Raw genomic sequence first — 15,928 nt, forward strand, 5'->3', positions numbered from 1 at the left:
CGACAAGGAGAGCTGTCACATTAGCTGTACTGTCAACAGTTGTTATTGCCATTTGTGGTTACCAGAAGGTGACTCATACTCATTTTCCTTTCTAGCCACACCTTGAAGTTGGCACCGGGTGTTTTACTGTAGGTGACACGTCGTGACAGGATTGAGATGGGTTGGCATTGAACTTGGCAAGGGACAATAGTGACTCCTAAGACGAATTCCTTGTAACTTTGTTGATATCTTAACTAAGAAATGCATGCAAAACTCTTAACATTTAACTGTTGGCGTGGGTTTTAATATGAGTGAAGGTGAACTAAGCTCTTAAACGTGAAAAACAATTTAGCCATTGTGATATGCTGCCATGCTATTATAGCCTTAACAGTTGATAGTATGGTTGTTTACTCTGGTATTGTTCTATTATATATCATAAAATGATTGCAAATATGTTGAATTTGTATAAAAAGACTTATTTCAGTTAAATGCAATCATAGAACTCATTCACTTTTGACCGTTCTTTTAATAAAAAGAGATAAATCCTATAAAGGATCCTAAATAAATTATTCTGTGCCTCAGCAAACCTGATTCTTCTCTTCAAAAAGTAACCCAGAAAAAAAAATTATGGTTATTTTATTTTGTTGTTAACTTGTCTTTCAAAAAAAAAAAAACGACAGATGTAGGATGAGTTCCAACACTCTCCACTCATTCATACAAATCTAAAGCCATTAACGTGCCACTCCCAGTGAGATCGATGCTGGAAATACTGACGTATGACCCCGCCGGCAGCACTCAAACCTATAAAGCCCAAGACTCTGGTGTAATATTAGACCAACGTTCGATGAAGAGCTACGTTTCCTACTGCTCTGTCACAGATATGTATTGATCAGTGTTTCGAGGCTTTGGAAATAGCTTCTTGTGCAAAAAGCACACATAACTGATGTTAAAGGGTTATAATGAGTTTGTCACCAGTGTGCTTATGCACACAAGTATTCTGTTTCTTCTCCTTGCAGATCTGTCTAAGAATCGTCTCACAGAAATCCCCCCAGAAGTGTGTCTGTTTGCCCCCCTGGAGTCACTCAACCTCTACCACAACTGCATTAAGTGCATCCCAGAAGCTATTATCAATCTGCAGATGCTGACTTATCTGGACATCAGGTGAGCCATTGCTAACACTATACTTTTATTATTGTTTCAGACTCTAATTGAATACAAAAGGAGTGAATGTTGGTATTCAGTTATATGCCAAAAAAGTGCCTGTTCCCCTTTCACCTTACTTACAGGGTGAAAATGCTCATGCGAAAGAGATGTTTCCTCTTTTGCTACAACTCAATTCCCAGTCACCATCGTCTCAGTGTTACACGCTTCTGTATGCTATTTTAAATGCAGGTCATTGTTTTGTCTTTCTCTGCAGCCGAAATCTTCTGACAGTGTTGCCGAAATACCTTTTCAACCTTCCCCTGAAGGTTTTGCTTGTGAGCAACAACAAGCTTGTGTCCATCCCTGAAGAGATTGGCAAGGCCAAAGACTTAATGGAACTGGTGAGCAGCCTGTATACATCAGCCTTTGTATACAGTACAGAGCTTGAGGCACATACACCAGTGTTCTGTCTACACATAACAGAAAACTTAGCAAAGAATCAATTTTAAATTGTGTCTTTAGGCACTTTTTAACTAGCAGCCTGTCACAAAAACACAACCGTTTGTTCCAATTCATTTAGTTGAATCTATAAGAAAATGCCAGATAACACAGTTCGATAGACATAAAATTGTATTTTTACACCAACAAGGTGATTCCCAATAAGCTATTAGCCAAGAACTTGACATATCTCAGCATGGTGTGCAGTATGTTCTTAAAAACTGGACAAAGTGATGACAAAAGAAAATGTGACAGGCCTGAAAGACTACCTGCAGCAGTGCGAGATGATCATGAAAGAGAAGAGAACAAAAGATCCAACCTAAAGAAGAGCTTTTATTGTCCTTCAAGAAGCCTGGAGAACTATGCCTTAGGACTGCTTAAAGAAATGAGAAAAAAGCTGCCTTAAGAGAGTTCAGGCTGTGGTGAAGAATAAAGGTGGTCATACTAAATATGGACTTCCAAGCTCAATAGATTTGTACAAACTCTGCCTTTGCCTTTTATGCTATATTTCTATGTTCTTTGCATGTCTCAGTAAGTTGCTGCACCCATTTCCCATTTTTCTATATCGTTAGCTTCATAGCATAAGTGCCTAAGTCATTGACTTAGTCAAATGACTTAGGCAATTATGCTATGAAGCTAACGATATGTATGTGTGTGTGAGAGGTGAGAGAGTGAACGCTAATAATTCCGTTTCTCACTCTTTGCCTCCCCCTGCTGGGTTGGATTTCAGGACGTGAGCTCAAACGAGATCCAGGCGCTGCCTGCTCAAGTTGGAAAGCTTCAAGCCTTGAGAGAACTCAACATCAGGAAGAATAGTCTTCACATGCTGCCTGATGGTAAATCCATCACTCATGAAGCTCTCTGTGTGTTTCTTTCACTTGAGACGCATTGATTGCGCATCACTGAGACATTTTGGCATCTATGCCAGACTTTCAGAGCCAAGAGATACAACTGTGCTTTTTATGTTTTGTGTTGCCTGTCTTGTTACTGTTGGCACAGTAGCACACATAGCAGAAGGCAACTTAATAAATTATAGTAATATATGTCTGAATAACTAAGGATACCTGAATTGACAAGCCCAACTCGAGCAATTCCTACGTGTGGCACATGAATCCATGCAGTCTGTGCTGTTGTCTAACACAGCGGTCCCCAACCCCTGGGCCGTGGACCGGTACTGGTCCGTGGCTTTTTTAGTACCAGGCCAGGAGAGTTAAAGATCGGGTGTGAAATTTATGGTTTTGAGGGTTTTTATTATTTTTTTATCGTTATTTTTTAATCGTTTTTATTGTTGACTTGGTTTCCGTGGGTCTTTTCCCGTGTGTTATGAATAAATCTGTACCGGTACTGGTTTTATTTTGTTGTATATATCCACGACACCTTAAAGGCCGGTCCGTGAAAATATATACATAAACCGGTCTAACAGATTAATAATATTTATAAAATTCTGTATAAAAAATCACGTGTTCAACACAATGAACTAAAAAAATCCCCTTAAAAGCAGTTAGAGATACTTTTACCCATATTTCTACATGTCCTTAAAGTAAGAACCATAGCAAAATATTGCCATTAATTTTGAAGGATGAAATGCATTTTAATCACAAGTCAAGTTAACCCCTTTTTACATTAAAGTACCTTTGAAAAGCTTAACATTAGAACCTCTGCCATAGATGGATGGAAAGAGTACATTATGACAAACAGAGCAATTGAAAAAAAATGTGTATTAACATATTTATAGATACAGATATGACCAGATATGATCTTTTTTTTATTTGCTGAATTATTGTGGTTGCTTCAGGGTTAAGATAAGAGCCCAAAAACAAGAACTTGACTCTGTTTTAATGATGTTGTTAAACTATTTTTATAAGATCTACCCTAACAGCACATACAAATTTCTGATGATTGTGCAGTCGAAGCAGTGCACATCAGTTTCTTGTTATTTGTATTTTCAGAGTTGGCTGACCTGCCTCTCATCCGACTTGACTTCTCCTGCAATAAGATCACAGAGATTCCTCCAGCCTACAGGAAGCTGAGGCAACTGCAGCACATCATCCTAGACAACAACCCTATGCAGTCTCCACCGGCACAGGTATGAGGATTTGCTTTATGGTGGTGCTTTTGCCCATATGTGGGAACAGATGTACAGAACAATTGGAGGTTTATGGATTTTTTTCAAAAAAAAATAGTGGTTGTTTTTGTACATCTAACCCATCCACCCGCGTGGATTTCCTTGTAGTTCCCTCTGTAGTGGTTGGAGTGACTTCAAGAACACATTTTGTGTTTATCTATTTCAGATTTGTCTTAAAGGCAAAGTGCACATATTTAAGTACCTGAACATGCAGGCTTGTAGGATGGATAAGAAACCAGACACCCTGGACCTCCCCTCTCTTGGCAAGCGTTGCCTACCGCAACCACTAACAGATAGGTGCTGACAGATTTACTAACTTACTTGCAACCATCATCAAGTATATCATTATATCATAATGCATCTATTTATCACTTCTATTCTGTTAAAAACACCATGCATTGCATTTCTGCTATCTAATCATTTAATGCTGTCTAATTTATGTCATTTTGCACAATTTCAGCATGGAAGATTTTTACCCAAGTAAGAACCACGGTCCTGACTCTGGAATTGGTAGTGACAATGGTGACAAGAGGCTGTCTACAACAGAGGTGAGAGTCCAAACAAGTGTCACACATGTGACATCACTCACTGACTTGTGCCTTCCTGTTTTGGAGCCTCGAGCTGAGCTATATTTTTCTGAAACCAGATCTCATCAGTGATGGGTGGATTTGAAAGCTTAAACAGACTTATATATTAGGGAGTTGTCACTCCTAGGTGAGCCACGCCCCAGAAAGTAGAATACAATTTTATTTTCTCTTGTGTGAGAAAATAAATACATTTTACTACTTAAGAAAGAGCACATATTGAGATATATAACTATGAAAGGGTAACCCGTATCATTTTCTTGATATAATATGAGCTGTTTTTATAGGTGGCTGTTGTTTAAAAAAAAAATACAGACAGAAGTAAATGTTAGCACACTTGGTAAAACAACATAAATATCTGACTAGACCAAGTGGCAAGATGTGACCTGCAGGGCACTGTTGGATAATGGAAAGCAAATGTGCAGGGAGGTTGGTTGTCAGCAGCAACACGTGAAGCTTTGTGAAGGTGGCAGAAATCCAAATGGAAAAATACTGATGTGACAGTAGAAGGTGGAAATGTGCAGCTCTGAATAACATATTTAAAGGACTTCCCTCCAAAACTTGAGTAGCCTCCCTTATGCCTGTAAGCTATAGCATTGCAAAACACTGTGTGAGCTCATTGTTGTGACAGGAGAATAACCGACGAGACCCAAACCAGTATAAGAGACAATGATACTTTCAGAAGGATGTCTGGATACATGCAAAGAACTACAAATGCAACTCAAAAGATCATTAATGGAGGAACTGAATATATACATAATATATCTGCTCATTAAAGTTGCTTAGTAAGGCTGTAAACGTGACTTGGCAAATGCTACAGTCACGTGTTGCAGGTGTGGTTTTTTTTTCCTTTTAATCCTTTTCCATTTAAATACCCAAAATAGCAACAGTAATAATTCAGGTGAATTGATTGCATTTGAAACTTGACTTCCCATTCCTCTGTTTTCCTCTCCTTCAGCCTTCAGACGATGACACTGTCAGCCTGCACTCTCAAGTTTCAGAGACAGCCCGTGCCGACGCCCTGTCACTCCTCTCCAAAATGGACTCTTGCAAAGGTTACCGAAAATAAGTATCACATATTCCCTTTGAAAGCAATAACAGAGACACGGGGTTGTTGAATAAAGTGCCTAAAAATGTGACAGTTCATGTGATGAACGCGGATGCTTCCTCCCTCTATCAGATCAGGATCTCTATGACTTTATAGAGCCCAACCCGGACGAGGATCCTGCTCTGTCAGAGTGCAATGGGCAGCAAAGCAGTCATGTGTCTTGTATAAAGGTATGAATTCATCAATCAGTCTAGAAAACCGAGAAGAATGTGGGAAATCTTTTGAAGACACGTTGGGAGAGAATATCTATCTCTGTGTGCTTGGTCCCGTGACGTGACGTGATGTCCCTGTGTGCGTTCCAGGAACTGGAGAAAGTTCTTAACATGTCTCACCAAAGCAAAGATAAAGACAGCTGGAAAGAGGAGTCAGGGTGAGTTTTTTTTTGTGTGTGCAATGCTGTTACTTTCCACCATCCCCTGGACTTTTTAGGGTAACGTAACCGCTCGCTGGAAGGTGAGCTGGCACAGGTTGTGCTAATTGCTACCCAAATCAGATCCAGACAGACCAACAGAGCAAAACTTGTTTTCGGGAAGCAAGCCCGGAGATGAGGCATATGGAGAGTGGACAGCCAAGATGTTGGGCTCAGTGTGCCCCAAGGCTAGCGGGTTGAAAGAAAAACCTGAATCAGAAATATCCAATAAAAGACATGAAAACACCAGGAGTGGTTAGCCTTAGCGTGACTGCCACACTGCTCACCCGCTCTAATGAGAAGTGAGTGGGAAGACCTAGGTATTTATACTGGAGCCAAGGAGTGGTTAATACAGACCAGGTGTGCCACTCCAGCAATTTACAGGAACCAGAGGAAACCATGCGCAGAAAGAGCGAGGGGGCGTGAGAGAACAGAAAAAAAACTTTCACTTTGTTTCTTATCGCAAGTGGCGGCCAGACTGGTGTTTGGTTTGGCAGAGCTTTTAGCACACACAAAAAGACATTTTGTATTATTTATTTTTTTTGTGCATGTACTACCAAGGAGATCTCTTTGGAAATGACGCGTTAGGTGATGACACAGTTTGATGGCTTTCTACCAAATTGCATTGACATTCACATCAATCAGCGACTTCGATGATGAGTGGTGCCAGCAGGTTTCCCCCTTTAATCATCTGCATGTCTCAGCCTGAAACCAAAGACAAACATAATAGGTTAACTGGGGATTCCACACGTGTCTGTAAATGTGCTGGCCCTGCGACACACTGATGACCAGGCTTGGGAGGGGGTGGGCAAACTTTGCCCTGTGGCAGCTGGGATAAGCTGAATTGGATATGAAGAAAATAATAAATGGATGTGTGCCCACACCTAGATATATCTCTAATTAATCACTTGATAGTAATTTTGTTCCTCACCTTTCCCAGTTCTGATAAGGAGCAGCTAGCTGAGGAAGAGGACGATGAGCTGAAGGAAGTGCTTGACCTGAGGAAGATTGCTGTCCAGCTTCTGCAGCAGGAGCAGCAGAACAGGTGTGTGGCCCTCACGTCTACTCTCGTAACATAACAGTAGCTGTGTGGTACATCAGCGTTTGCTTAGCTGCTTAAATCCGTGTTGTTCATGTAACATCTTTCTGCAGTTAGCCTAACAGCGATTTCTCCCTGCAAGCCTATAATACCAACAGCATTACTAAATCCGCTTAAAGTCCTCATTAATCTATTCCTTTCTAACAATTTTCTGTATAGGAAAGCGTTACAAAGTAGGCTTACATCATGAGCTTTTAAAAGAAACACAGTTGTTTTAAAAATTTTCCAAAGTCGTTGAGCGTGACTTTTAAAACAAAGCAGCATTACTGCCTAAGCTTCATCAGTTTGATGCCAGCGTTTTGCAAAGTAGTCATAAAAAATGTGCCGTGACTAATACATGCCCCGCTGTATAGAAATTTTAAGTAATAGTCCTGTAAGTGGTTTGACAGAGCAAACAGACAGGCATCGAAGTCTACATTTCCAGTGAACTGGACAGTTTGGTTTACTCATTGAACAAATCCACTGCGTCAGCATTCCTGCCCAATCTTTTACGCCACATCTCTACCTACTGCACTTTACCGCTTTTGTCTTTGCAAGTCAGACCCATATCAGCTTTACCTGACTTTTTCTTCTCCACTTTTGCCATTTCCTGATCTTCTCCTGTTCCCCCGACTTGCCTACTGCTTGTTTGCGTGGCTTCTTAGACGACGGTCCTTAATTTGCAGAGCCGAAAGTCTAATTCACAGGAGGAGAGTGACCGGCCGGGCACACAGGTAGAGCGATTTTTTTTTTGTCATGGTTTACAGTTTGCTTTTTCAAATTAATTTCATACATACAGGCGTCTTACGAGAATAAAGTAGCAGCTATTTTTGATTCTTTGCACTCACTTCCTGTGACTCAGTGTTTGGTGACTCAGTGTACTGAGGTTTTGGGGTTTTTTTGTGACATGGTCAAAAAATATTTCATGCACTGCATGTGCAATGTAATCTCAGCCTGTTTGAACAGTTCTTGTGTTCGTCTGTTTGCCGTATGTGTCCGTCTGCAGATTCCTCAGTCACTCTGGAAGCTCCGGCAGCAAACCGAGACTCACACCTCAGACCGCTCGCAGGTGAGTTCTGTGCTAGTGCGTCTTCAGCTTCCAAAGAAAACTAGAGAGATGTAACTTTTGTAGATAAAATAACTCACGTTTGCTAAGAAAGCACATTAATACCCACCCCTGCACCTGTCAGTTTGTGTTGATTCTTAAATCCTCTCTGCTTGTTTTTAAAGTACTTCATGGTGTCACTCCAGTACGTTTCACATGCTTACAAGCGTGCGAAGCAGTGTGCCCTCTCGTTCCTTGTGTGCCAATCTGCCATTTGGGGAGGAAACCTTTAGCTTTTATGGACTGCTGATGGAATTTTCTGCTGGTGTCCCTGAGAGAATCTGAAAGCGCTAAAATCTTTCAATCTAAACCCACCTCCTTTTTCTGGCATTATCATTCAAAGACTTATTGTGACCTTACTTTTAATTTTTTTTTTAATGTATTTTTAAAAATTCATTATTTATTCCATTTTTGGATTGCTCCCAGGGTTACCTGCTTTACTCCTGCGCTACTGATTTTTTTAAAATTTTAATTATTTAGCTTATTTTAAAATTGTGTGTTGTTGCATTTAAATCTTTATGACTTCTTGTCTTATCTGGCAGCTTAAGCGATAGAGTCCTCAGTCTGGGCAGCGTCCACCAGAATCACTACTCCTCACTAATGGGGAGCACTAATCACTAATCAACAGTGTTGCTTAGGATTTAGTGAAACTTGCACACAAAGATCACCTCACGGGTCTTCACCCAAACTGTACTCAAAGTCAGACCGTGCCACTTTATGGGCAGCTGCTTCTCACATTTTTCAAGCTGAACTCAACATGTCCGGGGCCAGTAAACTGCTGCAGACGTGATTTACTAGCTTCCAAAGTGTTGTTCAAGTTAATCACAGGGCAGCTCGGTGGTGTTCTCCAGTAACACTTAGCTGTGAGATATACAGGAGTCTTGCACACAGATTTGTTTGTGAGTAACACAGAGCAGCCAGATTTGTTCTAGAACGCATCAACTTTTCCAAAACGTGACTGGCGGTGTGAGTCATGCACAGTTTGTCTCCCTGTCTCCAAATATTTGTTGACCCTAATCTCTTTTGTTAGTTGCATGTAACATAACTTCATGGTATTTGAATGTCAAACAAAAGCTTGTGATGTTATTGTGTTGTTATATCAGTGCCTCTTTAGATGAAGGAAGCAGTGGAGCGTCAGTGCTGAGTGGACAGGTACCAACTTACTTTCTTTAAAGCAAACATACCGTGTTTCATTCACGCCCGGTTTTCCAGGCTTGTGTTTTTTTTCTTGATTGTGCCTCCCATTCTTCTCTGTAAGATGCGCAGAGTTTTATAGAGATTTTCTTTAGATTAATTTTAACTGCTTGTGTTTACAGCCCTCTTCCTCCTGCTCCTTTGATGGCTGTCTGAAGACAGATCAGTCTGATTCAGAGCCAAAGTGGCCTGAGATCCCACCTGTCCTCAATCAGAATGAAGACCGCAGGCGGAACAAGTATCTACGAAAAGATTATCTGAAGGTTGTGCAAATTCCCAGATTCTCACTGCATATTTAGTAATGTCTTTGAAACACATTCTGGATTTGGATGTGTAGAATTTACAGACAAGAGACGAAATTTCTGCCACCAAAAGTTCTCTTGCATGTAGTCTGCTTGTACTCTGTGCTTGCACTTGTACAAAATCCGTCACGTTTCTTTAGGCTTTGGATGAATGCAGGTGATAAACAGTCCCCGTGAAGAACAAAATGTAGTGTCTACATGACCAAAACAAAAAATGCATGCATTCACACACGTATTCATAAACAACTACCAACAGACCAAAACATAATCTTGGCTTGGATTTCTGGAGACTGCTGGAAAGAAAAAACAATGTCTGTCGCTCCCAGATGCTGAGCGAGCAGATGGGCCAGGGACTTTCTAGATTGCATCTACTTGCAGTAGGGCTGTTCAATATAACGATATATATCGGATGACGATTTAAAAACGTCTATGTTTCTTTTTACGCTATCGTTTGTTTCGTGGTGTCGCAAAATAAACTGTTTACGGCAAAAAATTTTCATCGTTTTGATGGTCACTGTAGTGGCTATATTAATTTCTTAAAGTTCTCTCTTTCTCTTATATTTAATATAACCACACTACAGACAGACAAGCATTTGTTTTTATGCATTGTCGTTAGCAACAGCGACGGTAACAGCATCGCGTGTCCGCTTGTTTATGTTCCACATAAACCTTTCACAATAAAGCTCAAGATCCTGTTGAGACTTTTCAAAATAAACTGAATCACGTGAAAGAGCAGATTATTTACAGATGAGAATTTAAAAAGAGCCGCCAGGTGCTAAAAAATAAACCTTGGACTCAACCGTTAGAACAGGCTTTTCCCCGCAGCACGTTGTGTAATAAATACAAACAATGAAAAAGGCGGCTGTCTAAAAATGTATAGTTTCATGCATCGGTTAAAACACTCGACTCCAGCTACATGACGCGCAGTTGGAAACACTTCCCGCAAGTCGAGCTGCCCGAGATTCACAGAATTTACAGAAAATGTTACATTTTTGTCATTTATATCGTTATCGGACGATAGAATTCTTATATCGGTCATATGGCACAGCCCTAACTTGCAGGATACATTGTGCTATCAGACAGAATTGCATGCTCTATCTGATTTTCTGTGATAGCCATCTCCAAATGTACAATAATGCATGACTTTATCAGAATGATTAGAGTCGCACTGATTGTGAACACGGAAGTCAAAGGCTTCTATTTTGAGTGAAAATTATTTTAAGAGAAGAAAAGTTTAATTTGAGCCAACAAAATCCATTGCTGCCTGCAAGAAATGTATTTCAGTGTTTGCTATTATCCATATGCACACACAATAACAGCCCCTCTCGCTCAGTTGTTGGGATTTGTTCTTGCTCAGATCTCTACTCTGTCTGCTAACAGACATCTGCGGACCTGCTCTCAACATTTCTGCACCCTGCGCGCTCACCTCTTTCTGTACACCCTTATAAGCAGGGGTGCACATAGGTGGTCTGCAGGTGCGCATTCGCTGTCAAAATAAAAGAGGCGCACCAGATAAGAAGTTGCATTGTTTGCGTACATAAGATTTTCTGGAGGAGGACAGGCATTTGTTTAGAACTCTTAAAGATGTCGAAGAAGCAAGCTCCTTTAAGCAATTACTTTGGTGTTCCTCCACCTCCAAAGAAATGTCAGGAGTCCAAACCACAAAAGAAGCTCGTATTCTCGGAAAAGTGGTTGCAGGAGGTGAGCTGGCTTCAAACAAATGATGAACGCACAGAGATGTGGTGCAGAATATGCCGTGAAAATCCCACTCTAGCGGACAAAAACACTGCCTTTTATATGTACGCAAATCCGCGTTGCAACTTCTTATCTGGTGCGTGTCTTTTATTTTGACAGCGAATGCGCACCTGCGGACCACTTATGTGCACCCCTGCTTAGAAGTGTGCCACAAAACCAACCAATCACAGACTTGGATGCAAAAAATTCTCATGGCTGTTTTGGTCACCAATAGCTCGCTAGCTACTGCATTCCGGAAACACTGTCCAGAATGTAGCTAAACCCAGTGGAGTGGTTTGGTTTAAACTAGATTAAAACCATAATGGTCTTGAAAAATAATATATTTTAAAATAAAATAATTAAACATAGTAACCGAAAATGGGTTTAGCTACATTCTGGACCGTGTTTCCGGAATGCAGTAGCTAGCGAGCTGATTGGAGACCCTAACACCCAATCAGTATTTTTGCATCAAAGTCTGTGATTGGTTGGTTTTGTGGCACACTTATAAGGGTGTACAGAAAGAGGTGAGCGCGCAGGGTGCTAGTGGTGGGATTTCCGGCTCTTTTTAGAGATCCGGCTCTTTCGGCTCGACTCACTAAAAAGAGCCGGCTCTTTCGGCTCCGAACCGGCTCTTCAGGTTGTTTTGTTGCTTTAATTAATTTATTATTCACAATAATATAAAATTATGCACAAAAGGAATTACTAACGTAAAAAAGTGGTTTTATTTATATATGTTTATATATAAATATATATGCGGTGGCCCCTAGAGACAAAACACGTACAAACTCCAAAACACATTTCTAGCATGAACTGAACTTCCAAAGCAGAGCTACTAGATCACTTAAATTACACAATTGAAAGCATGTGTGTATTGTTTGTGTATTTATACACAGGCACTCAAATATATTCAAATAATTTAAAAAAAAGTTCATCTACCTGTTACTATCACACACCAAATCCGGTCGTTGGTACTTGCTGGATTGTGTAGCCACAAGATAACAAAAGCTCAACACTGCGCCCAGCATCCTGGAGCACTTCTGTTGTGTTTTGTACGTGTTTTGAGTTTTTATGTGCTTCTGAGTTTTTACGTGCTTCGGAGTTTGTACGTGTTTTTACATGTTTTGGAGTTTTTACGTGTTTTGGAGTTTGTACGTGTTTTTACGTGTTTTGGAGTTTGTACGTGTTTTGGAGTTTGTACGTGTTTTGGAGTTTGTACATGCTTCAGAGTTCGTACGTGATTTGAAGTTTGTATGTGCTTTGTCTCTAGGGACCACTGTAAATATACTTTTATTTATTCACGCCACATAAAATGTAATAAATAAATCATATAATACAAAAATCAACTATTCACATTTCAACTTTTAACTATTTAAATTTTCAGCTGTTTCCTTTTACAAATTTAAAGTGAAAACAACACAAAACACTGAAAAACACAATTAAATATAAATTATAATATGAAAACAAAAAGAACATGCACATTCTCTGTCATATGGGCCCGCATGAATCCGCACTTTCTGAATCCTTTATCATCTGCAACCGAAAATAGTTGTGGATGATTACTATACCTTTCTAATGTGAAGTTGTTGTCCCTGGCTCTCTTTCTCTCTCTCTCCTTCTGGCTCTGTTCCTGTGCTACTGAGTGTAACTACCGCCCCTCCCCCCTCTGCCCAGCGTAAAGCACAAGGCTCGCGTGCAGAGTGAAGCGGGAAAAAAGTGTGAGAGAGAGGTTGAGAGAAAAAAAAAAAAAAAAAACACGAGCCGTCACGGCTCGCGATAAGGAGCCGGCTCTCATCGTTCACGTCAAAGAGCCGGCTCTAAGAGCCATTTCGTTCGCGAACGACCCATCACTACAGGGTGCAGAAATGTTGAGAACAGGTCCGCAGGTGTCTGTCAGCAGACAGAGTAGAGATCTGAGCAAGAACAAATCCCAACAACTGAGCGAGAGGGGCTGTTATTGTGTGTGCATATGGATAATAGCAAACACTGAAATACATTTCTTGTATGCAGCAATGGATTTTGTTGGCTCAAATTAAACTTTTCTTCACTTAAAATAATTTTCTCCCCAAAATGCAACATTTGCACTTGCAATTTTTTTTTTTTTTTTTGCGTGCATTTAGAATAGAGGGACAAAAATAACGGCATAGTAGTGCAGGTCATCTACTAATGGCCATGTTGGCGGTTTGATCCCTGGCTTTTCCAGCCTTCAGTCTGCATAGCACAGTATCTACGGGCAAGATACTCGCTCCATTATTTTTGTGCGATTTAGAGGCACACTAGCCACTTAATGTATAAACATGTGCCGATCACTCTTTTAATAAGCGTGTCACTGTTTAGATAAATGAATAACAAACATGTAGCACCAGGTTTGCTTCCATAAATAGAACAGGAGATGAACAATTAGCATGAAACAAAGATCTAATTATCTCTTTTGTTGACAGTACAAATGCCAAAGTGCTCGCAAAAACTCGAGTGGCAACGCTGACTCTGAGGTGGGTATGAAAATGTTATCTTAAAAGATCGTGTAAGTGTTAATGCTGCGTCCCATTCTGAATTGGATGTGAATGTTTTATCCTCAGGAGGGTTTGCGCAACACTGATTTCAGCACTACCCTGACAGTGTTTGGACTTAAGCCAAGATCAGGTAACACATATGTCCTTGTTCTTTAAATGACACTGTCTGAATCGTTTGGCTCAGTGCTTTTCCTTTTCACTGGAATGATTGTCTCGGGGGTTTCTTGGGCATAAAAATAGTAACAAAAATAAAGTCAGTCAGACGGTTAGAACCCATCCTTCCCGTCGATTTGAAAAGATAATAAAAAACAAACTGCTGAAGTGATATAAGTACGTTACATTTTACATGTTGTGTGGATATGAAAAAAGATCTCTCTCATATGTTCCAATTTCATTGAGCAAAAAACAAAACAATAGTGTTTACTTACTAAAAAAAAACCCTTCTAAAGACATCATAGGTAAAATAAGCAACTCTGTCTAAAGGATGTGTTACCGCGGAAAACATCGTCGATGCCTATATTTGTTGAAATGACAATGTTAAGAATGCCTTGTTTTCACACTGAGTCACTTTTTTTTAAGGTGGAGTCTCATCATTCTTTCACAAGAATTAGGGAGGGTTTTCTAAAGAACTGCTGGTCTGCATCCCCATAACCAGCTTTTGGATACAGTCATGAAATCTTCCTGGATGTACAAATAAAACTTGTTTTACGTTGACAGGAGGATAATAAATCGTGAATTAACCTACTGAAAAAAAACAAAAGCAAAAAAAACAAACAGTGTCGGGGGAAAAATCACATCTGCCAGTTTTCAATAAGGATTAATGTGACAACCTCCTGACTGCATGTTCTCTCTGACTATAAATCTCAAAGAGCTAATCCTTGCCTTGCGTAGACTGCAGTGCCAGCTGAGCATTTTGTAATGCATGTCCACAATCTGTTCGCAATTTTTGTAATCTTGCATCTGTACACTGGCGATTTTAAGTCACACGATCAAGATGTGATTGAAGTGCAGACTTTCATCTTTAATTCAACTGGCTTAACAAGTCTTTCTTTTTAAGAACGACCTTTTGTTTGTCTCCTTCAGTTGCATCAGTGTCTCTTTGGGCCTCATATTGAAGAAGAAGTTTTATTATTATCCAGTGCACAGCAAAAATAATCGCAGCGGTTTACACTGATCAGTAAAATTAAGAAAGTTATTGGAATTCTAATAAAAAATAAGGAGCATAAATTTTTACAAAATAAAGTGCATCGAAGGAATACGTTAGAAGTGACCATGAAAGCCCAAGTTGTACTAATGCCTTGTGCAAAGGTCTTTAAAAAATTTAAAAGGCTTAAAGGTTATGGCTAAGCTGCTCACAACTGTTTTGGACAAAAGTCTCCAATGAGCTTTGATGCACAGTGCTGAAGCAGAATGCTTTGCTGGTGTTGCTTGACCTCTGACCGTCACATTTTACTTGAATGAGATACTCAGTGTGTGTCTCAGGTTCTGCCTTGGGGCGGTTTCTGCCTCGTATCTGTCTGATCTTTTCCTTTCTTTTCGGCTGCTTTTAACTTCAGGTCGTCTTCGACTTTTCTTGATTATGGTGTACTACAAGGTTCTGTCTTGGAGGCTTTACTGTTGCTGTACCTCCTGCGTCTTTAGCACATTTTGACAACGTTCAAAGACGTTATTTATCTCTTTTAAGCCCCAGGATGTTTCTGAGCGACAGATCTTGCATAGTTGCTTAGACTCTGTTAAAGGTTGGTCGGCTGACAGTTCTTCTGAAATTGAAGAGGAGAAAACGACTTTTCGTATGTGACCCTGAGAGATTTTTACCTAAGATAATTGAAACTCTTGGTCGCTTGCCACATTTGCTAAGTGTTAACTTTTGATGTTTGCTCTTCCCTAAATCACTTAATTATTACCAGGTTGAGTCCTACTGTGTCACGCTGTGAAATGGAAGGTCTTATTCATGCCTTGATTTTAATCAGGTCTGGATTATTAGAATTTGTTGCTGGATTATTAACACAGCTTCTGTGAGGCTGGGAATGAAAGGAGACAGTGCTTTTGCAATAGTAGCCCCAAGACAAAACTCTTCTATTGTTTTATTTACATAATTTGTCATGGTATAGCGAGGGAAGAGGCCTCTTTTGGCAATGAACAGACTATCGTCCAGTCCA

At 40.1% G+C, this 15,928-nt stretch overlaps 1 protein-coding gene across 3 annotated transcripts in view; it reads left to right on the plus strand.

The window, feature by feature from the left end:
* lrch2 (leucine-rich repeats and calponin homology (CH) domain containing 2) overlaps window positions 1-15,928 on the plus strand; it is a 37,998-nt gene that overhangs the window by 8,021 nt on the left and 14,049 nt on the right. For 2 of the 3 annotated variants that reach the window (XR_014913537.1, XM_085420418.1), the window contains exons 2-17: window positions 996-1,140; window positions 1,397-1,523; window positions 2,351-2,456; window positions 3,570-3,706; window positions 3,912-4,042; window positions 4,206-4,293; window positions 5,288-5,384; window positions 5,510-5,607; window positions 5,740-5,807; window positions 6,787-6,891; window positions 7,590-7,658; window positions 7,931-7,993; window positions 9,133-9,181; window positions 9,346-9,486; window positions 13,698-13,748; window positions 13,836-13,899. Coding sequence is in view for 2 of the 3 variants with exons in the window: in XM_085420418.1 (XP_085276544.1) it covers window positions 996-1,140; window positions 1,397-1,523; window positions 2,351-2,456; window positions 3,570-3,706; window positions 3,912-4,042; window positions 4,206-4,293; window positions 5,288-5,384; window positions 5,510-5,607; window positions 5,740-5,807; window positions 6,787-6,891; window positions 7,590-7,658; window positions 7,931-7,993; window positions 9,133-9,181; window positions 9,346-9,486; window positions 13,698-13,748; window positions 13,836-13,899 (1,539 nt within the window). In the remaining variant the exon portion in view is untranslated. The remainder of the gene's footprint in view (window positions 1-995; window positions 1,141-1,396; window positions 1,524-2,350; window positions 2,457-3,569; window positions 3,707-3,911; window positions 4,043-4,205; window positions 4,294-5,287; window positions 5,385-5,509; window positions 5,608-5,739; window positions 5,808-6,786; window positions 6,892-7,589; window positions 7,659-7,930; window positions 7,994-9,132; window positions 9,182-9,345; window positions 9,487-13,697; window positions 13,749-13,835; window positions 13,900-15,928) is intronic. The other variant, XM_085420419.1, reaches the window with a different exon arrangement.

This window comes from Rhamphochromis longiceps, linkage group LG10 (genome assembly GCF_057381845.1).
Source record: "Rhamphochromis longiceps isolate RC_006_pf linkage group LG10, R_longiceps_female_GT1.1, whole genome shotgun sequence".
Lineage (NCBI taxonomy): Eukaryota > Metazoa > Chordata > Actinopteri > Cichliformes > Cichlidae > Rhamphochromis > Rhamphochromis longiceps.